The 22,388-nt window shown below is 41.0% G+C and overlaps 2 protein-coding genes across 3 annotated transcripts in view; one reads left to right on the plus strand and one right to left on the minus strand.

The window, feature by feature from the left end:
* Positions 1-22: 22 nt before the first annotated feature.
* rcl1 (RNA terminal phosphate cyclase-like 1) lies at positions 23-14,561 on the minus strand. Of its 2 annotated transcripts, none has more exons than XM_050052859.1 (9): positions 14,354-14,561; positions 13,854-13,925; positions 12,549-12,724; positions 11,749-11,823; positions 11,488-11,612; positions 10,812-10,937; positions 10,423-10,579; positions 2,590-2,693; positions 23-196 (listed from the first exon to the last, which is right to left on the minus strand). In XM_050052859.1, the coding sequence occupies exons 1-9, from the start codon at positions 14,481-14,483 to the stop codon at positions 43-45; spliced, it is 1,119 nt and encodes a 372-aa protein (XP_049908816.1). In that variant the 5' UTR covers positions 14,484-14,561; the 3' UTR covers positions 23-42. The 2 variants fall into 2 exon arrangements, with proteins under 2 accessions (XP_049908816.1, XP_049908817.1); XM_050052860.1 differs by lacking the exon at positions 14,354-14,561 and adding an exon at positions 14,221-14,284.
* A 110-nt stretch (positions 14,562-14,671) lies between these two features.
* The window catches only part of ak3 (adenylate kinase 3), a 10,534-nt gene continuing 2,817 nt past the window's right edge, over positions 14,672-22,388 (plus strand). The window contains exons 1-4 of the mRNA XM_050052867.1: positions 14,672-14,803; positions 14,956-15,708; positions 19,899-20,018; positions 20,274-20,446. Coding sequence (XP_049908824.1) covers positions 15,561-15,708; positions 19,899-20,018; positions 20,274-20,446 — 441 coding nt within the window. The 5' untranslated portion in view covers positions 14,672-14,803; positions 14,956-15,560. The remainder of the gene's footprint in view (positions 14,804-14,955; positions 15,709-19,898; positions 20,019-20,273; positions 20,447-22,388) is intronic.

Genomic DNA, 22,388 nt, shown 5'->3' on the forward strand with positions numbered 1-22,388 from the left:
GATATGAGACGACACCATGGCGTTAATATAAAAAATACTATTTTATTTAATGGTTTTGTTAATGTTGCTGTAACCGACTCCTACACAGGTCATCAGGACCTTGTCTCCTCCTTTCCTCTCGTCTTCTAGAGGCTTCTGAACCTCGATCTTGAACATGATCTGGAAGAAATCTCTAATGTGTCTGAGGAACTCGATCCTGGAGGAGCAAAGACAGAAAGGTAGAAGGCAGAGAGAGGAGGGAAGATGAAATTTCAGTTCCATTTTTATGCGAGGAGAGGCGTTCACCCTGTGTTGGATGAAATATAGTCCAACTGTCAATAAATGATAAACACTGGGAGTTACAGAACACAATGTCCTGGGTCAACTCCATGAAGTCTGCTTAAAAGGACCAGTGTGTAGGATTTAGGGGGTTTTATCGGATGATATGGAATATAATCATAACCTGAATCTGAGAAGCATTGTTTTTGAGTGCTTAGACTATGCCTTTAATATCTACATAAGGAGCAGTTCTATGTAGCCCACTGTGATGCACGGCCATGTTTCTACAGTAGCCCAGAACAGACAAACCAAACACTGGTTCTAAAGGGCCTGTCATGTTCTTATCCTGAAGTAGCAGCTTGAAGGCTATGTTAGGTTCTCCTACATGTCTTGAAAAACAAAGTTAATCAATAGATACAGCTTTGATCAGGCCCCAAAATCAGGCCCCTCCCTACATGAACCTGCATGGTTTCTGTCCAAGCCCACACAAACCAGAACCATGTTAGCAGTTTGGGCAAAATCCTGCTTAAAAACTTTAAAGTCCACTGTAATTTTTTCTTTAATATTAACATTTTTATAAGCGAAAGTCTACCAAAGTCTTTTCAATGCATCAGCAGGAATTTGTGACGCGGGGTACTCTGACTCAAACTGGACTTTTCATAAATTTAGGACATTGTTGGAACATTCCTTTTGGTTTGGAGCATCGAACTCTCAAAAGGAGCATGGTGTACTCTACAGCCGTGGTTCCCAACTGGTCCAGCCACAGGGTCCAGATTTCTCCATAGTCATTAGTTCAAGGTCCACACAGTTTAATATATTCAGTGTCATACTGGCATTTGGCCGTGTCGTCCAGCAAGTTGCTGTCCGTTAATCATTCACTCTACAGCAGATAACTGCACTTAAAAATAAAAGTGCTTTGCTGGAAATTCACTTTACCTAAAAATAAAGTGTGTTTTTTACAAACTTGACACATTTGCAAGTCATTTGCGGTCCAATCAGAATGGACACATGACCTACCAGTTGGGAACCACTGCTCTTAGAGACAGAGCAGCAGAGCAGCAAGTTCAGTGAAAGTGAAACTTACCAGTCTGTTAATTCATACAGAAACAGAACGCTCTTACACCAGGAAATCGGTAGGAACCCAACACAACACAACTGAAGCCCAAGCTAAAGCTGAGAAATGACAACCTGGCCCAAAACTGGCAGGTCAGGCCCTCTTGAGTTCAGGCAGAGAATCAAAGCTCTAGCAGAAGGGTATTCGGGTAGTTGCAATCTGCAACTTCACCGCTAGATGCCACTAAATCCTACACACTGGTCCTTTAAGTGATGTAGGTAAAGGTCAAAGGGTATCAGTTATAGTATTCTTAAACCAAGGATGTCTAAAATTTCTAAGGCAGAGGCAATTTACAAAAAAAAACAAAACTGTTTAAACTTAATTTCATTGGTCTTTAGAAGATAAAAACATCAGCATTACCTGAGTAAGGCGGGGAGTGCATTGGGATGGCACTGCCAATCTTCAGTTATCATAGTACTGTACTTGAGAGGGACACAGCACCGGTACCATGATAACTGAAAATGGACAGTTCACAGTTCACTCCTCATTCGTGATGATGAAGGTGTCCCAAATAGACTTTGTGTTCAACTGCCTTTCTATTTTTTTCTCCTTTATTCTTGAACATTTGAAACACTTTTGTATATAAGAAAGAATCCTTGTTAAAATGTGTCTTAAACTGTGAGTATGGAAATTCATCACAATTTACTGAGTATGCTTTGCATGAACTGACACTGACCATGTCAATGACCATGTGAAAGCACAGCTGGCCAAGTCCCATGATAACGCAGACGTTCTAAAGCATGTGAATAATTTGTGCTGGGAAAAAAAGTGATCCAAGGTCGACTGACTTTACTGGGGCTTATATTGCATTTTTATCTTTTTAAACAAAACTTGAATTTTCTCTCCATTTTTCTCTAACATGTTTACTACAAACTCCAATGTGCTTTTATTGCAAGAAACAACAACTTCTGTAGCATTATGACTTTAATTTAAAGGCAAATTATTTAAAACTCTTTAAAATCCTGGCATTTTTCAGGGAAATCAATAAAAAACAAACACTGAGGCTTCTGTTTAACATCCTGATGAGTGCATTTATTGCTTCTGTTGTGTATTTGTGCAGCATTTCATGCTCTAAAGTGGGACAAGAACTTTGGAATATTCCCACTTGCCAAGTTTGGACGAGTAGAAGAATAACAAAGTGCGTCTGTATAGTAACTTATAAATGAGCCAGGGCAGGGGAGCTCTGTGCATGTCTATTACTGAGTGATGTTGCTTACGTGTATGGGGAGAGGGGTCCGAGCAAAACCTTCGACACGTCCTGCTGGCCAAGGGTCATCAAGAGCAGCGCCAGGCTTTGATTGGACGAATCCACGCAGCCACCCTACAACGGAGAAAGAGGAGGGGCGATGCGTTTCAGCAACAAAAACAACACAGAAATACGTCATGGAGGTGGAGATGTTTAAAAAGGACTCATCAACCCCTGGACAGAGAATTGATTATCTCAGGTCCAACGCTGATAGCCAACTACACTTGCAAAACATAGTGACGATCCAAGAGCTGAATGTAGGCCAGATGTTTTTTCCCCTCTGGACACTAATTTAAGGTGGTCACATCTCAAAATGTGAATCAGTTTTGGTCCCGGTCCAAAGTAAAGACAAACATACATCAAAAGCTATGAGTACATTACATTTTCAAGCACATTTTTTTCCAGTTTTGTTGTGTTTTTTTACTCAAATCGAAAGATTTTATTATCTTCATTTTTTTTTAAATTCACAAGTGTATTTTAAATCTTCTGAAGTACATTTGTTTTCAAATACTTTCCCTCGATGACAGCTCTCTACTTTTTCCCCGAACAACACTGCATTCCTGTCCCCTCTGACCCTCTCGCTCTTTGCCCTGCTGCTCCCCCCTTTTCCTCGACGTGAGATATTTAGGGGACAGAGGATCCACTTGTGTCCAAGCCATCACATGCCATCGTGAATACTCGACAACAGCTACGTGCTGTTCACCAGCTTGTATGAAGAGGTCTGTGCGAGACTCGACACACCCGGGAGCGTTATAAAAACTAAGAGAACATTTAATAGTCCGTTCTGTGATTCTGTCACCTCACAGCAAGCTACACAACATCAGTTTCTTGTGCTGTGCATCCATGCTAACGAAGTACGCATGTGGCCCAGTCACGCAGCAGTGTGGCATCCTAACAGCTTGTCAGCAGGAATATGATTCAATTACATAATCATATAACTAAAGCCTCGCTGAATCTGTGGGGACATTGTCTTTACTGAGGATGTGGCAGATATTTTACTAACAGCATTCCCTCGACAAGAGATTTATCAAAATGGGTTAGGCGATGTCAAAAAAATCTAATACCACAATATTTCTGACCAAGCATCTCGAAAATAATATTAGAACAATACTGTAGAGTTGAATATTGGTGCTTTCACAAACTATTTACACAATTAAATAATATTAAAAATTAAGCAAATAATAAAACAGCTAGAACAATCTGGTAAATTCAGAGAACTACATCACTTTATCATAAGTCTTTAAAACCAGGAAACAACAACACTTACAATACTAGGATATACAAAATCGAAGACAACATATCGTCTTATATCAGGATATTGATATACAGCCCAGCCCTACTCGCTATGCCCTAAAAATGAATTTAAAGAAACACTTTAACTGAGCAAAGTTACTCCATAACAAGCCTTGAGAGTAGCAGTATGAGGGATTGAAAGGCTTTCTATAATCTGACATTAGTTTTACTGTATTATGCACAGCGCAAGTCCATCTTAACTTTTGGTGTTTACTTCTTGTTCTTTAAATACATGAGTGAATCTTTCATATTTTAATATTTAAAGGTTCAGTGTGCAATTCTGAAGACAGTTGATTTCTGAGTCTCACTCCCAGTTCACCTACTAGCGATGATCTTGGGTTGATGGTTGGACCGTACCACCAACCCAGGCATCAGTATTTGACGATCAGGAAAAAAACTCGTCAATTAACTATTTTTCTCCAGAATTAAATACTGCACGTTGAACTCCAAGACTTTCTACTAATCACGTGCAAGTTGCCTCCACTAAGAACTCAACAATGTTCATTAAGAGCAACAAACTTCATTAACCTTAAAGTCAGATTTTATCCAATCACATATTTCTCAAACATTTTCCACAAAGTGGAGAGCACATGGAGTCGACTACTGAAAAATCATTGTGCCTGAGCACCTTACCTTTTTGTGCCCTTGAAAAGTTTCTGGCTTCCTACTTTTTATTTGCTGTAACCTTTTCAACACGCTGCCACATTTCAGTACAAAATATGAAATTAAGTCATTAACAACATTTCTGACAGCTACTTTCAGGCCCTGCCCTCTGGAGAAAACAGACAGTTGAGATCTCCCAAGAGGCCGACATCCACCGACAGGCCACGAGGCCTGATGGAAAAGTCCCTTGAATCCTTCGCGTGAACGGCAACCCCCTTTCAAATGTTCAAACTGGGTGTCAACTTTCAAGCATTTACTTCACCTAAACCTGTAAAACACTGCCATATAAATCCATGTTTTGTAGAGCTGCATCTATTAGTCTGTTAATAGTAATTGATAATCACATTTGTAGATGTCACTGTGGGCTCTGGGAAACTGTGATGAGCATTCTTCAAAATTGTGAAAATGATCGGTATGTTAATCGATAATGAAAAGAATCCTTAGTTGTAGCCCTCATGTTTTGTATTTGAATTTAGTGAGAATAATACACAGAAATATTCAGATTAAAAAGAGATATATTCCAAACCTGGTTAAAAAAAAATAGTTTTTTGCTGGACCCTTGCCTCAAATCCTGAATGTCTTCAGACTTGTGTAACCACTTCTAAGTTTTTTCTTTCTACTTGTAGCTCTCAAGCTTAATATAATTACAAAAACAGCGGACACTGGCATGAAAATATTCTTCACATGACAAAATTCTCCACACAAGCACACACACAGCCAAGTCACTGATCTCTTTCCAAAATAAATACATGAATGATTACCATTTAACATCGAAAACTCAACAAAATTGGACCCACTCACATCAGCTCCTGTCCAGTGTTGATGTTGCTCCCAAAAACAAAATGTCCATCGTGTCGCTTTGGTTTACTACAAGACGACTGTACTGATTAACCATTAAACAAACAGACGCACAGAGCGCCCGTGGCCTTTAATGTGAATCCAGCTAAAATCTTTTCCTTTCTTAGTTTTCAAAAATTAACTATTCCAGCACAAGAGTCACATGTCCATTTTACTCTGGTGTTATCCTGTATCCTCTCAGCTGCAGCAATCACCCTGTCCGCCTGCTACAGTTAGGTATTAAAATCAGTTATTCAAATGCTGTTCAGCCTCTGAAGTGGTGAATCAACCTGCTCTGCCAGCAGCTGTTTAGGAAAAAATAGAGGACCAAAATGTTTAAAACTGGAGGATTTTTAGTCCACCGCCCTCGGAGGCTGCTGAATAGAAACGCTAGCTACCCACTCTCTTGCTCGGAGTTAAGAGGATGCATCTAACAATATTCCCGTTTCAGAGTTAATCAGCACTACCCTGACCAGCTAACTGGACTCACATGGGTCCTATGAGCGAGGGCTGAGAGGCAGAGACCATGTGGAGGCAAACTGAAGTCACACAATCACTGGATCTAATTGTACATATTCTGATGAAGTGGGCTCTTTTTCCACTCTACATGAAAGCATTTTGCTGCCCGTGTGTATTTTTAGAAACAGCCGAGTTAGTCTTTGTTACAGCTACACTTGGGGACACACTACATGGGAAGAAAGATATGGATACAGAAAATGTGACTTTAAGTTTTTCTGAGGCCTCAAACATAACCGTGAAGCTCCACTCGAGAAATTCTCATTCATCAAGCTTGTTTTTCAGCTGACACGTCACCTAACCAACTGAGACAGTCACATACCTTTTACCTCTGCACAGACATATATCTGTGACCTGGAAGTAGATACACAAGGTGTTCATTTTTCTTTCATCTTTGGTTTAAAATGCGGCGGACTCCGGGGTTTTTTTCGGACCTTATTGTATTGCGGCGTTTTGCACAGCGGCGACTGGATCTTTGCTCTCAAACCACAAAAAAATGTGATGGCACAACAGTCTCCTTCAGTACATTATTCTATGCTTTCTTTTGATTTTCACATTGGCTAGTCATCCTGTTTGTCTTCTGATTAAATCGGAATAGGAAGCCTCTGCAAGTAATTGGTTGCTGTGCTGCAATAAAATGGTTAATCAGCAGTGCTGTGCACTGTAGAGCCGATGCGCTGCTGGTTCTGCCGGCCTGAATAGAATATAATGTCTACTGTTGTGTACAGCATTTATAGACTGAGCTGAGTAGTGATGCGCGGGTCGACCCGTAACCCGCGGGACCCGCAAATGGACCTGCGGGTCGGGCAGCAGTGATCGTCTGTTAAATCGGTCTGTAAATGATATTTTGACATTATTGGCTATTACTGTCATGGCATCCGAAGGTACTGATGCGTTGAGCAGGTGACAGTCCGCGGTCGTTTTCAAAACACACTTGTGTCACGCACTCCAAAAGAAACTTGTTGAAACTTTAAACAATAATTTATTGTACAAAACGGGGGAAACAAACGTTGACAAAAACGGTTCCATAATTCATATTAAATTCAAAAGATAACGAAAAAACAGCTACAAGTTAGAGGGAATAGTGATAAAGTGGTAAAACTTGGCATTGATCCACAGCCTCAGACGGATGCGCTCAAGCGTGCCGTGCGCACAAGCTCCGTTGGTAGGCGATACTATATTTTCACATTTTTAACAATGCAATTTAAAAGTTTTGATTTTTATTGATAACCTACATTTACCAACAACAAAAAGACTACATTTAGCACCAAAAAAAATGTTAATTTTTTTTTTAAAAATTTCATAACGAAAGACCTACCCATAGAAACGAATATCCGAATATTTGGGTACAGTCCTACTAATTGCAAATCTCACCAATACCTCCTCCTCTGGTCCCGATATGACGTTGAGTATTGACCAGAAAAGTTTTTGCAGAAGCTTATGATGTCACAGTGAAGTTGACTTTTGACCTTGTCATCACTTCATCATTACATCTTATTAGACATTCCCGGTAAATTTAGTCATAATTAGGGTGTGAATTTTTGGAGTTATAGCCAAAAACATTGTTTTTTAAAGGTCACGGTGACCTTGACCTTCAACCTCACAGTCAGTTCATTCTTGTGTCCAAATGGATGTTTGTATCAAATCTGAGGAAACTCCCTCAAGGCCTTCTTGAGATATTGCATTCAGGAGGATGAGACGGACACATGGTCACAGTGACCTTTAACCACCAAATTCTTATCAGTTCATTGTTGAGTCCAAGTGAAAATCTGTGCCGAATTTAAAATAATTCCCTCAGGGTGTTCTTAAGATATTGTATTCACAAGAAAAAGACAGATGAGGTCACAGTGACCTTTACCTTTGACCACTAAAATCACATCACTTCTGAGTCCATGTGAACGTTTGTGCCAAATCTGAAGAAATTCCCTCTTAGGGTTCTTAAGATTGTGGGTTCACAAGAATGGGACAGACTGAAGGACGGACGTATAGACAACCCAAAAACATAATGCCTCCGGTCACAGCTAATGCCAGTGCAGAGGCCAAATCAAAAATACATGTTCTTACTCTCTACCGAACTAAACCCGTCAACTGCATCACAACCCAGAAGGAAGTGTGCATCTACTGCTAGCTCACCTAGCATCACCAAGCTAGCTAATGTTACAGCTCAGCTGAGGAGGACGCCCTTAATGATTACATCTCTCGCTGTCAAGAGCACGAGCCTCTCATCCATGAGTAGATGCACAATTTTGGGGTGAAATGTCTCTTAAACATGCTCAGATCATTAAGAAACAAATAGATGTCAAGTATACATTTTTAGTCACTAAATCACTCACGCTCAAAATGAGCCATGCAGCGCAGGGAGAGAGTTTATCTGAATGGAAATGGCAAAAATGTCTTATCGAGACTTTTGATTTAAATGGAAATACCCTTTCGTTGCTTTCCGCATTGTTGTGGTTCTGCCCACAAAAAGTCTCTCAGTTGAATTCCAGACTGGGGTCATTACCAGGGAATGTGGGTAAACAAGGGCAGCAAGAGTCAGTATTGAATGCTCAGACTCTAATGTGTCCTGACTGTGTATGTCAGGTATTCCCCAAGAATTCTGATTTGTCCAGATGCAGGCTGACAACAGATTCTCCAGCTACCGCATGCAGGGCAACCTCCGGTGACAATGGAGGTTTTCTGGCAAAAAGCTTAATTTGAGTGAGCTGAACTTGAGCACAGTATCATAATACTGCATCCTTCAGGGTGGGTAATCCAAACAGTGTATAATACATTACATAAAGTAACTTCCAAAAACATCCAATAAAAGATTAGATTAGCCCTGCTTCTACTATGCAAATAAAACAGGACAGGCTTGGTATTTTGAATGGCAGTTGCTTTGTAAATCAGTTAAGTGAGCAACCAGAACTCAAACATCGTACATCGTAATGTAGCTAAGCCTTGTTTTTACAAATCCTCCCTGGTTTGATTGTGTTTACTTCCTCTCTAAGACCAAAACAAAGCGCACTTCCTCAACAGGCTTTCAAAAAATGAAAATCAATATCAAGCCTTTCCTTGTCTGATTATAAGTGCCGCTGCTGGATGTTTATGGGGAGCAGGCCTGTTTGTGCCAAGGCTGAAATCTTTGGCCAGACTCCTGGGTATGACTGAGTGTCTACACCTGCTCACAGCTGAGTAAACCTTGTATACACTCAGTGCTGAAAGAGGGATGAAATGAGCAGTCACTTAAATTTTAAGATTCAAATTTCCATGTCAAAGACAAGGCTGTGACAACTGAAACCTGGATCTTTTCTTTAACGAACAATCCTTAGAGCTACAACACTCACATGAGCGTGTGTGAAATTAGTATGTATAGTATAGTAGAACCCTGCGCTAACGGTTTTATTAATCCCGCTCCTGCCTGCTCATGCTGGATTTCTGACCATGTTTTCAGTAAGTAAAACTCCAATATGGTTATTATTACTTCTTTTATTATCTTTCATGGAATGGGTGGAGCATTCACACCAGCTCATTTCCACTGGCTGAGCCGTCTAACTTGTGGTTAAGCCGTATGCTAACTCGAATGGGGACAAAATAATTGAATCTTCTGGCTAGATTTTCCAAATGTAACTGGACTGAACACAATTTATGCACCATATTACAGCTGCTACAATAACAGTTAAGGAGGCTACACTGGAACCTATGACATAAGCTTAGGCTGAACTAGCCGATTAGTGATTGTGTGCAAATGACAGGCACACAAACAGGGCTGGTAAAGAGACAGGCTTGTATTCCAACGAATCATGGGACGCGCAGACTATATATTGTGACTTCCTGCTCCCATTGCCAACAAAGGTAAAACTGCCCACCTCTGGTGAGATTTGTGTTGGGTTTGGCTGGACCCACGAGACCCCAGTCCCAATACAGTCTCTACTGTTTAGACTCTTTCACACATAATCCCCGGTAAATTACTGGGGTAATGTTTTTTATGTATGCACTAAGTTCAGGAACATTTCCGTGTTGCACCTTTTCACACATGCGATGGCAATGCTGGAATAGAAGTGTCAAAGGACAGTCCAGCAGATGGCGGTAATGCAATGCTTATGGATGCCAACCACCATAAAACTCTCAACTCTAATCTGAAGAAAATGGATCAAGGCCAGATGAATGCGTTGTACATTCAGTTTCTGACCGTTATCTTTTCAGCTACTTTTGTTGTGTACAAAAAAAAAGAACTTGTATTGCCAGTTGTTATCAAATCCTCTGTCGAAGCATTGGCCTAAATGCTAAACCAACACATAACCCTTTACGTGTTTGTCCTTAAAATGTTACTGCTTCTATTCAAACCTCAGCTGTTCTGCCATTTTCCCTAAAATGATTCTTGAGGTAGGGAACTGGTGGTACAGATTTCCCTGAATATCGATCCCTGCTCCCATTCACACATGACCCGATGCAGGATATGCTCCTGAACACATCAGAGATAAATCGCTTATGTGAAGGTTTGTTCAGCACTTACTCGATGTACTTCCTCCAAAAGCAGTTTGGCACAGTTCCTGCCGAGGTCCTCTGGTAGTATGGGGTCTCCTTGCCCCTGTGGCGTGGACGACATCTCAGCACTGAGGAAGGAGCCGTTCAGCGTCTCAGCCACCAGGGTCAGACCAAAACCTGGAGACCTGTGATGAACCAGCATGAATTACTTTGGGAGTTTCTCTGAATAAGCTGCGCTAATTGACACTTTGATTACAGTTGCACAGAGGGCGTTTTTCCCAGTCTGTGTTTGCATATATACATGTTGGATGACACTGGTTTATCTGTGTGAACTTTACCTCACAAAGGTCTGAGAATAAAGTGAGTACATGTGTGCAGGATTTTCAACCCTGTAAATACATTAATGTTGTTACTCACTTGCCAGAGTTGGCTCCTTTCATGTGGTCTGTGTGGATGTAGATGTCTGGAATGAACTGGTTGAGGATGCTCCTGGCTGACTCCACTATCCTGTTGGCCATCTGAGGAGAAACTCGAACCGAATATCTGGGTTTAGCCTGTCAAGGACCTTTGATGACTCATACAGAAGGCAAATCAATGGAAAAACGAGTTCAACTGAAAGCCGAAAAGCAACACAAACTTGAGAAACTTTAAAGTTTAGTTACTGGAATTCATGATGAGATACACACTAGAGAGGGATGAGTCAACAGAAATATATATAGGCATTCAATTCACTGTTTTCATTTTTTGGGAGGGCAAAAAATGCCAAAAATGATCTGTTCGGGCCTCTCCAATGTCAAGATTTGCTGCTTTTATCTGTTAACTAACAGTGTTAACTTAATATATTTTGCTTTTTGACAACTGATAAGAAAAAACAAGACGTGTGAAGCTGTCACGTTGGGCTTTAGGGTGGTATTTTTCTTTTTTTTTTCCAGACATTTTATCAACAAAAGGAGTAACTGAGATAATATTCAGTAGTTCAGACAACCAACTACATTAAGACTGAGCAATGAAAAAGCTTTAAAATGACAATTTTTATCACATCAGTGTTGTTTCAGATGAAAAAGGGCCTTGACTGAGAGCCTAGGAAGGATACGCCACTCCTCTGATCCGCTTGATCTTCCCGGGGTCCGTCAGCTGCACTGGCCTGATGGTCCTGCGGACGGGACATGAGAATAACGCCTCTCCTCCTCCGCCGGGTGCCATACCCCTCTTCACCACCTGAGGGAGCAGCAGCACAGAGAAAGGGTGAGGTGGAGGAGGATAGACTGATTTGTTTTCAAGTAGCAGCACTATATTTAAATGCACCCATAACATTACACCGTGTTTAATCGACAGGCCGCCACTGAGTCGTCACCTTGAGCTCAAAGCTTTCTCCATCGATGCCAAACTTCTTCATCAGAGGGAGTGCCGTGGACTTCAGCACGTCCACCTGCAGGGGACACAAGATTTACATCCTTAAGATACACCTCTGTGTTTTCAAAGGGAGGAAAACGTCAATGGACAACTTCTAATCACAGCAACAAACTGTTTCCATGACAACACTTCTCTACTGCCTCTTCTTTTTGCTTTCTTGTGCGTGGTTTGTTGACAATATACACTTTGAAACACTGCAGCACATAGCAAAGAGATAAGAATGATGCAGTGGCTGACACTTTTAGGGATGTTCATTAAGGAAGAGATTCAGACTCCAGTTGTTTCAGCCTGGGATCAGATTTATTTTGACATTAATTCTGAATTTTAAAATTTAACCAGCTCTGTTGTTTGGTCCCTCTTTCAGCATTGACTTCATTGTCTGCTTTAAAGAGGGTATGCAAGATTTATTCAGTCGTGAGCACCTGAAAACCTGACTATGCCGCTACGTTCAAAAGCTCTCCACCTCTGCTCCAAATGTATGGTTTGTAATTACACCAGCACTGTTAATCTGAGCTGATATATGACTGCATTAAATGATGTGTACACTAGAGGGCAGTGCCCATTCGGATTTGGGAGGCGTGCACTATCCCCACAAATTCAATGTGCAAAGAAGTTGGCTTGTTTCTTTGCAGAGGAATGCTTCAGCTCCACCCAATGCGCTCATGAGCTACATGAGTCAAAATGAAATCAGAGGGAGCAAAACTAAGAAACAAAAAGTAACAGATACATGTGTGTCCTTACTGTCGGGTCCATTGGGTCGTTGGTGACTCCCCTGAGTGTGGCCTTCAGGGACATCTTCATGAATGGAGCCAGCATGAGCAGGGCCTCGAGGTAGTAGCCGATGGAGCGCTGTGTGTTACAGTCATGTTCAATGGAGCCGCCAATCAACAAGCCAGGCTGGTAGAATAACACAGTACCTTGTGAGGACAGACAAATGACAACAGTGAGCGCATCCAACGGGTGATATTTTACAGCAGAGGTGGGACCAAGTTATTGTTTTGCAAGTCACAAGTAAGTCTTTGCACTCATGTCCAAAGTCAAGACAGCAAGTCCCAAGTCCTAAACTTTGAATTTCGAGTACTAAAAGAGTCGTAACGTGCAGTGACAGTATGGATGTCATTGATGACCTGGACGACTAGTCATCTAGGGAGGGATCCCAAGACTACATAATAATTGATGACTTCACACCCATTCACATCTGGTCCCACCTGACCCTAACGACTCACACGATGGCTAAGTGGGTCAACGACCTGAAACTAAGAGCTTACATGTGACCCCAACAACTCTGCAAGGATTCCCACCCAATCAGAGTTTAAAGCATGCAACTCCGCACCAGTCCTTCAGAACTGAAGAAGCTTCTTGGATGAGAGGCAAAACATCTTCAAGAAATGCAAGTAAGTCCAACGTAACGTTAGTTCTTCATGTTTCTCTCCTGCAACTTGATTAGATGCTGTCAGATCGGATGGAACAAAGTGGTTCTGGAAAATTTCCTGTTGGCTCGCTCCATATAGTGTTGACGTTAGCTGATTCAGGAGATGAACTGGTTTGTGGCACACCTTTTATACAACATACTTTTTCATCTTTGGGCTTTGGGGAAGGTATCAAGTATATTCAAGTCAAAAGGCTGAAGTCCAAGTGAAGTCACGAGTCACTGGTGTTAAAATCCAAATTGAGTTGCAAGTCTTTTTTGATTTTGTCAAGTCTAAAGTCAAATTTGTGACTTGAGTCCAAGACACAAGACTTGAGTCCACACCTCTGCATTACAGTCTTGTTTTAAGGGAGCAAATGTACATCACAGTTGAACTTGACATCAATGCCACACCCAAAAAGAGCAAAAATTAGATGTCAAAATAACCACAAGAGACCAAAATAGTAAAAACAACTTTAAAAACATCTGCTAAAATCCTATTTTTCAGATCCAAGTTGTCCATCTGCAGATCGACAATGCTGAAACCTCAGCACTCTGCTTTCCTCTGGCAGTAAACAGTGATTACATAAACCACACAAAGGTAAACACCGCAGTCATATCCTAATAATAACACTCACCTGTTTGGTTAATCTCTATTCTGGAGCCATTGGTCACTTTGTCTAGCAGTCTGATGAAGCTGGCCTCAAAATCTGGAGATGACAAGCAAAAAAATAAAAATATTAACAAGATTTTTTCATTAAATTTAAGCCAAAAACTTTTTTAATATCAACAAGTAGATGGGGAAAACTAAAGCCCTGTTTTTATATTTTACATATGATATATAAACATGTTTTGCATCTACTGTGGGAACTTTTGATGACCCTCACTCATGTTCACCAAGATAAATCACTTTAATATAAAAAGGCAACGCTCTGTAAACTCGCTCTTCACAAGCAAAATAACGACATAACTTTACACAATGAGTTAAGATTAAATTTATCTCACATTTACACTCCTGTCCCACTGTTTCCCCACCTCTGACGCCCAGTGATAACACACACTCCCAACTGCGTAACAGCTAGCACGTTAGCCGCCGAGCTAACTGCGACGCCACATGCGAAGCGAGGCAGCGACTCACCGCGCAGCCCCGGGTCGTCATCTTTACACCGTATGTTCTTGATCTTAACACGCTTCCCGCTGAGTGTGGACAAAACCAGCCGCTGTCTGAAGAAGTTGCAGCCGTCGTAGACGAGCCCGTGGCTGGCCATGTTATTGTTGTTTCTGCCTGGCGTCAGTGGAAATCCACGTGTGTTTGTCCAGGAAGACGTTGGTGGGAGTTGACAATACGGCAAAGCAGGAGGGTCAAAAATGCCCTTTTTAAAGGGTGCGTTATCACCTTTGGCCACAAGATGGCGCCAGATTATCATTCATGAAAACGCTATGGGCGTGGCTTCATGTTATTTTTCCGTCTTAAAGGCACAAACATGATCAAAATGTAAACAAAGGGGGCTGCAACCGACATTTGTACGGATTATCTCTTTTATATTCTTTTAATACGGATTTTTGGCAAAAAATGAAGCAATTCAAAGTAAGCTTAAACCTGTTTTAGTACATAGTTTAACACAATGGTTAAACCCAGACCTAAAAGTAATTGTTTTCTGCACTCTTGAAGTGTTATTTCGATTTGTTACGTCTGCAAACAGTGTTAACTTCCTTTAAATCTCATCTGTATCGTTCCAGACGCTGGCTAGAGAGAGCAGCAGATTGCTGTGTCTGTCTGCCAATCTACAGGACTGTCCGCTAAGGGGATCGGGGCTCGGAAGAGATTAATCGCCACAACCTTGCCAACAAGCTTCTTTCCCTCTGTGGATCAATTGCATAACCGTGTTATTATATAAATACATCCCCAGTAAACCGTAAACACTGGACGTTTGTCAAGACGCCAATGAAAGGAGCTGATTGCGCCGTGAATGGGTCATCAGGGGAGCTGATCCTCGTCTGCCCTCACCACCACTACTCCTACTCTGTCTCTGCTGCTACTGCTGCTGGACTGACCGCAGTCATCTGCTCACAGTTCTCATCTTCCTCCTCCGCCTCCCCCCTCCTCCTCTTCCTTGTGTCTCTGCAGGGAGATAAAAGCCATGGTCCAGTCAGAGTCTTGACTGGCTGCAAAAGGCGCGCCCACTGCTGGTTGCGCACTTCTTGGAAAAGAAAGTGTATACCTGCTCCGATCCAGTTTCAACCGAGCATCCGGAGAGAGAGAGGGGGCCTTCATGGGAAGGATAACGTACGGATTTAGGATTCAGCTCCTTGAGTAAATAACTTGAGCAAATAGTCGCGCAGAGATGGCTCTTCAGAGGATCTTTCGTGTGGTTATTATGGGACCTCCGGGGTCGGGGAAGGGGACGGTGTCTGCGCGCATTACCAAAACTTTTGGACTGCAACACATTTCTAGTGGGGACATTTTGAGGGCCAACATCAACGCCAAAACCGGTAAGATATCGGTGTCCTATCTCAGACATGCACTAAGGTTGTATAAAGTGATCTTATATGAGAGCTTGATGTTTTTTAAAGACTGCAGGTTATTTCAGGTATGTGCAACAAAAAGACACTTTAGATTGTTATCCAGTGTCACTGTTGATGGATGATATGCACTATTGGAAACAACCTTCATAGCTTATTATTATGCTCAAAGCATAAGATGGTTATTACTGGAAGTTGTAATTTGGTGCAGGGCCGTAATCACCTATTTAACATTAGGGGGGCGATTTTAATTAACACCCTTTAGTAACCATCCCTTAAGGGGGGGTTGAGGGAAGTTTCCCCCAAGGTGAAATTTGCATAGACTCAGATTATTGTAGAGCATTTTGAAAGTCTTAGATCAGGGGTTCGCAAAGTTTTCATGATTGAGTGGCATTCTGGGAGGCAAGCATATGATTGAAGGTCGCACAGGAAAAGGAAACACACCAACCTTTTCATGACATACCATACTATGAAAGTTTTACCAACTTCCAACCAACAACTAAATGCCATTTTTTTCTGCCATATTATACTATGACTGTTTTTTCCTGAGTTTTTTGTGTAATGCTACGACATTTTCATTTAATGAAATCTTTATTATATTATATTCTGACTTCTTGTGACATTTTTATGACTTTTTATTTGATTTGATTTATTTATAATAATAATAATAGAATAGAATAGAATATATTGTAGAAAAAAATCTACAAAACAGAGACAAAAAAAGAAAGCATAAACAGACTTGCAACGAGAAATATAAATTCACATTTCATGTCCGAAAAGGAGTAGGAAGAAGCAGCATGCTTGTCTACTCCTACCCCCCAATCTCAAACTATACTAATCCATCACTAAGCAGACTATTACATTAATAATCTCCTCACAATTGATCAACCACTGTACTTCTAAATACCTGAGAACCATTAAACAAATACGAAAATAGGAACTGATATATTATACTGACATTTTTATGGCATACTAGCTATCACAACTATCAGTCGACAGTGATATACCACAGGCAACACTCCATATTACATTCTAGTTTTCCACTTTGTGATGCATTTGGAAGTATTAAAATAGAGACACAGTACAGTGTTTGACATTAATTTATGTTGTGATATTTGTATATACTATTTTGAGCATATTTTAATACTGTAGTGTGAAAAATACCCTCACTGTGCTTAGTTGTCTGCTGTGATAACATCGCCACTCCTATACCGACATGATTTCCTATCTGGTTGTGATACACAGAGGTTGAATGGAAGGATTGGCGTTCTCTTTAGTCAAGGTCAAACTGGGTTATAGAGCGTGCTGTTTAATGTTTACACTGCAAACACTTGACACATTACCTGAACTTTGGAAGGAGGCCCACTGCTCCTCAATATCACCTTGGAGGAAGCTAAGGAGAGATGTAAAGATAAGGGAGGCTGCACCTTTGTTCCCTGAGAGGAGGGAGTACAGGTGAAGAGGTGGTTTTACAGCTGTATGGCAGAGTAAGTACGGGGTTGGAGAAGTATTGCAGGGTTACAGTGAGGATTGGAGGGTCCTGCAATCGTTACTGCTGTACAAACAAGCTTTTATTCTCATCGCGCCCGAGTATACTTTCATACTGTACACGTGCAGACATTTCCAAGCCACTCAGTTTAACTAAATTGCTCTGTTGTGACGCAGCTGAGCAGCTCCACGTCTGCAGCTGGCAGTCAAAGCAGTTCCTCTTATTGACTCTGCCAGCTCGAATTTTCCCAAATAGTCCTTGGATCTGAACCAGTGACCTTCTACTTCCTGAGACCTCATCAACCCTCTCACAAGTCACACTAAATGTCTATTTGGGCGTGAGCATTGAATTTTAAACAGACTAATACACTTATCAGAAGCAGAATCCTTCTTAGCTGTCACTTTGCCAGCGCTCTTCTTGCTAAACTGGTATCCATGCAACAATGCCTTGACTTTCCAAGTCAGTGTGCAGGCCCAAAACATACTGGTGTGCCTTCATGTCACTTTTGCCAAATAAACAGATAGAACAGTAAATCATTCAGCAGTCTGTCACATCAACAAAGAAAAACCCTCATGACTGAAATGATTTATGTCCTTGCAGATGCATTTTTCGTTAGCTTCACCGTTTGCTCCCTTTTTAAGGTCACAGCAGGACACAAGCACACTCAGGTTGTTTCTGCAAGGCTTCACAGGAAATTCCTTCCTTCAGCTGGACTGTGACCAATTAAAGTGGAAGTGACAGAAGGAAAGAAACTCTAATGCCACGACCTCTGAAAGTGGGATTAACCTGCAAAAAAATTCCTTCAAGTAGCTTTACAGGAGGAATAATGTTTGCTTGAGCAGCTGTGGGGAGAAGTTTGCCTAAAGGGCCGTCTGCTAGACAGAAATTTCTTGGTTAAGGTTGGAAAAAAATGTTTGGTTTGGGTTAAAATGAAAAGAGTTCTGCCATCAAGGCAAACTTTCCCCATGGGTGCTCATGCAGCTTGATTTTATGGTGATTATTGTCAGATATTAAAACCCTAGATGCCATAACTACAAACATGCTGCACTGATATATCAAATGGAAACATACTTGATGTTTTGTGCGCCATTTCTCTGTTATTTGGCATGCCAAATTATATGTTTGTGAACCTTTGCTTCCCTTAAATACAGTTCAATCAGGAACACTTTTGTCAAAGAAAACTTAGTATTATATTTGGCGGTATGGCTCTGTTCTGGGGCCCCTCTGCCATTCCTTGGGCTTACGCAGAAAGCCTCTTCCATGCGCCTATGTGGAAAGCCTAAGGCAGAGAGGCAAACCTCCCTGCCCTTCCATGTGCCTACATGGAAAGCCAGTGGCGGAGCGAGCACACCTCTCTGCCCTTCCACGTGCAAATGAGGAAAGCCTGAGGCAGAGAGAGCACACTTCCCTGCCCTTCCATGCACCTACATGGAAAGCCTAAGGCAGAGAGAGCAACAGCAAAGACCCCCCTGGGGACAGAACAGAGCAGCATCAGTGACAAACAGAAATTACATTGATAGTCAGACACGGCATGAAAAGGAGGAGCTGGGGTGGATGCGGGTTGCAAAGCGGCTTGCAGAGGAAGCAGCAACAGTAGGCAGGCCAGAGCAGTTTAAATAGGGCGCCCTGAATGAGATTTGCCAATTGGTTGCATAGAAAGGAATCATGTGATCTATCAGCTGACTCCCTTCCATCAATCAGCTGCTCCATCAGTTGATTGGCTGTTTGATGTAGCTGGGATCTTAGCTGGGCTTGACATTGTGTCCTGCCTGAACTAACGCTATGCTCAATTTCTGTGGCGTTGACATGAGTTTTGTAGGATCCCCATTAGCTACAGTGCTGCTACAGCTATTATAGTTTATAGTTTATAGGGGGCTTATTTGAAGCCTCCACCTATTAAAAATTTCACAAGGTTACTAAAAACTCAAAAGTACAGAAAGATAAAGAGTACCACATAAAATAATAGAAGTGATAAACTAATAATATGTTTGATAGCAACAACAACAAAAAACAGCAAACAATAGTGTCCATTTAAGAGCAGGAAATGTCAGTGTGCGATGTGTAATTGATGTTAGCATAATTAGGCATGTGTGTGTGACAAATTAAAACATGGACATGAGTTCCACAAAACAGACTTAACATAGCAACAACGCAGCCATTACAACTTACATAATGACATAGCATTGCAGAATACACAGGAGAAAACTAAACAAGCACACAGACATGACAAGCTCCAATCGATTCTGTCATCAGCCTAAATGAAAAAATCCATCATGTTGCCAAACACAGTACCGTCGGTTTCACTGGTTGCCAGTTCAATAATCTTAAAATAGTCTGTTTCACTCCAGTATCACTGAGCCATTGCCAACCATAATACTGCCCATTTCAATCCAGTATTTGATGTGTTCACAATAATAGACCTGTAACAAACACTACCAGGGTTAAAGTGGCTATAAACATACATGAACTCATATTTTTCTGTAGAGCATTAATGCCATTGTGAGCTTTCGGCGAGCAGGTGCAAGCAATCTTTCATATTGTGATTCAAGTGGCATTTATAAGGTTGAGATTCAAGATTTCTGTTAGGACAAAAAGATTAGTATGACAGCATCCCCTCTCTGTGTCTGCTTTTCTGTGTGTGTGTGTGTGTGTGTGTGTGTGTGTGTGTTAGAGCTCGGTCTGCTGATGAAGTCCTGCATTGATCAGGGTCAGCTGGTACCCGATGACGTCATGTCTCGTCTCATTCTGAGTGACCTGAGAGCGATGGACCACAGCAGCTGGCTGCTCGATGGTAGGAATGCTAATTTCTGCTGGAAAATAAGTGCTAGTATAAAGGCAGTGTCATATCAGCACTGGGTGTTTTAGATATTAAAACAACTGTGAGATAATTAACACACACTTAAATTCATATTTAAGAGATATATACAGTATGATGGTTCTTAGTTCTTAGACCTTATTTGTTCTTATGGTATTCAATTCAGATCCTGGTATTTATCACATCCTTCTGTCTTCCTTGCTCTCCTCTGTCTATCTGCCTCTCCACCAGGCTTCCCTCGCACAGTATCCCAGGCCGAGGCTCTGGATGGGACCTATAGAGTGGACACAGTCATCAACCTCAATGTACCTTTCCAGACCATCAAAGAGAGGCTCACGTCTCGCTGGACTCACCTTCCCAGCGGCAGAGTCTACAACATCGATTTCAACCCTCCCAAAGTCCCTGTAAATACATCCTCTCCTACCTGTTTCTCCTTCTCTGTTTTGGTTTCTAGTTTCTGAACATCATCAATACAGATACTGTCAGCACAAAATAATGTTACTGAAGTTATTTTGATCAACATTTTGGTCCATGTTGCACCCTGTTTCCATGGCTACAGACAGAGCTCTCTGATGATACTTAATGTAGGAAACAGGATCTTTCATCGACATCACAAGTTCTCTTTGACAGACTTTTTGTCCTTTTACACATTTTCAACCTTCCTACATTTATTTTTAAAGTTATTAGAAAAATGAATTTAAGCTATAACCATAATATATGTATAAAAACATACCGTATAAGCACAGTTAAGGTTGACAAATTACGACTTAGAGAGCCTGCTTTTGTGTAACTGGTGGATGTTTCACGCGTCTGTGGTCACGGATTCTGTCTGTGCCAGTGATTTGTGGCACGTTCCATCTAGATTTCCTGCACAGTCTGGCGGAGTAACACATTCAGTAAATCATTGGCTCCAGCCTAGAGAGAACAATGTAACAGAAGCAGATAAAAAGTGGGATAAATCCAATAGGTCAAGGGTTTAAAATGCCAATATTTCCTCTTCCCTTGAGTTCTCAAAGCAGCTGTCACCTTTAGAGACTAACAGCGAGCACATCATTTCATCAGAGGCATCTTGTAACAGAAATCTGAGTTTATCTTCGAGAATAGCTTCAATTGTTTGAGGCATGAATTCAGATGTTGCAGACGTACATCATTAACTTAACGCAGATTTCGGGACAGCACATTATTCATGCTGTCCTCCCACACAGTGCTCTGTAGGGACTGTGTATGCTCTCTGAAGACTTATATTCCTGTAAATGTCTCATCACAACATCTCCTGCTGAAATATACCGCACACCATTGTTATTGTCATCATTATGTGAGTTTCTATTTAGATTGGCTTGAGATTGTTCAAGTTTATATCATACCACATTAAAGGGTGTTAAAGGAAACAGATCAGAATGTAGTAATCTCCAAATAAAAAGCTGATTTATTTCTGATGAGACCAAGAAAACACACAGAAGCGCATTGCGTTCAAGGAATAAATGAAAAATGGACACATTTTCTCGTAATTATGAGATAAGATTTCAGAATAAAACATTATATCTGTAGATATAATGCTTTTATTCTGAAAAACGTTGACCGGAAGTACCATCCTTGTGTTTCGCAGTGGACTCACTCACTTTACAAATCAGCTAACGTTAACGTTATTACAGTATCAGCGAAAGGCCTTATTAAAGTACGACATCAGGACATCGTAATTACGAGTTCTTATTTCATAATTACGAGACCACGTAATTACAAAATCTTATGTAGTAATAATGACATAAGATCTTGTAATTGCGAGATAATGTGTTGTTTTTTAAATTTATTTACTGAATGCAATGTGCTAAGTCCAGTACTTTGGTTTATGACCAAATACCCGCAAAACTAATGACANGTAATTACAAGATCTTATGTCGTAATAATGACATAAGATCTTGTAATTGCGAGATAATGTGTCGTTTTTTTAAATTTATTTACTGAATGCAATGTGCTTCGGTAAAAAGACTATATGTGCAGCAATTCCCCAGCCATTCCTCTTGCACCAAGCAAGTCAAAAATGACTAAGTCCAGTACTTTGGTTTATGACCAAATACCCGCAAAACTAATGACATTCCTATCGGCTGTAGCTGTACTTTGTCTTTAATGTTTATTAGAAAATGCTAGCATGCTAATTTTAAGGTCAATATGGCCGACATTACAGATACACACCAGCTTGTTAGCTTTCGTTGCGTCAGAAATGATATAGAAGACAATTTAGCTAGTTTAGCTTAGCTTAGCTTAGCTTAGCTTAGTTTAGTTTAGTTTGGCTTAGTTTAGTTTAGCTTAGTTTAGTTTAGCTTAGCTTAGTTTAGTTTAGTTTAGTTT

This window comes from Epinephelus moara, chromosome 9 (assembly GCF_006386435.1).
Source record: "Epinephelus moara isolate mb chromosome 9, YSFRI_EMoa_1.0, whole genome shotgun sequence".
Lineage (NCBI taxonomy): Eukaryota > Metazoa > Chordata > Actinopteri > Perciformes > Serranidae > Epinephelus > Epinephelus moara.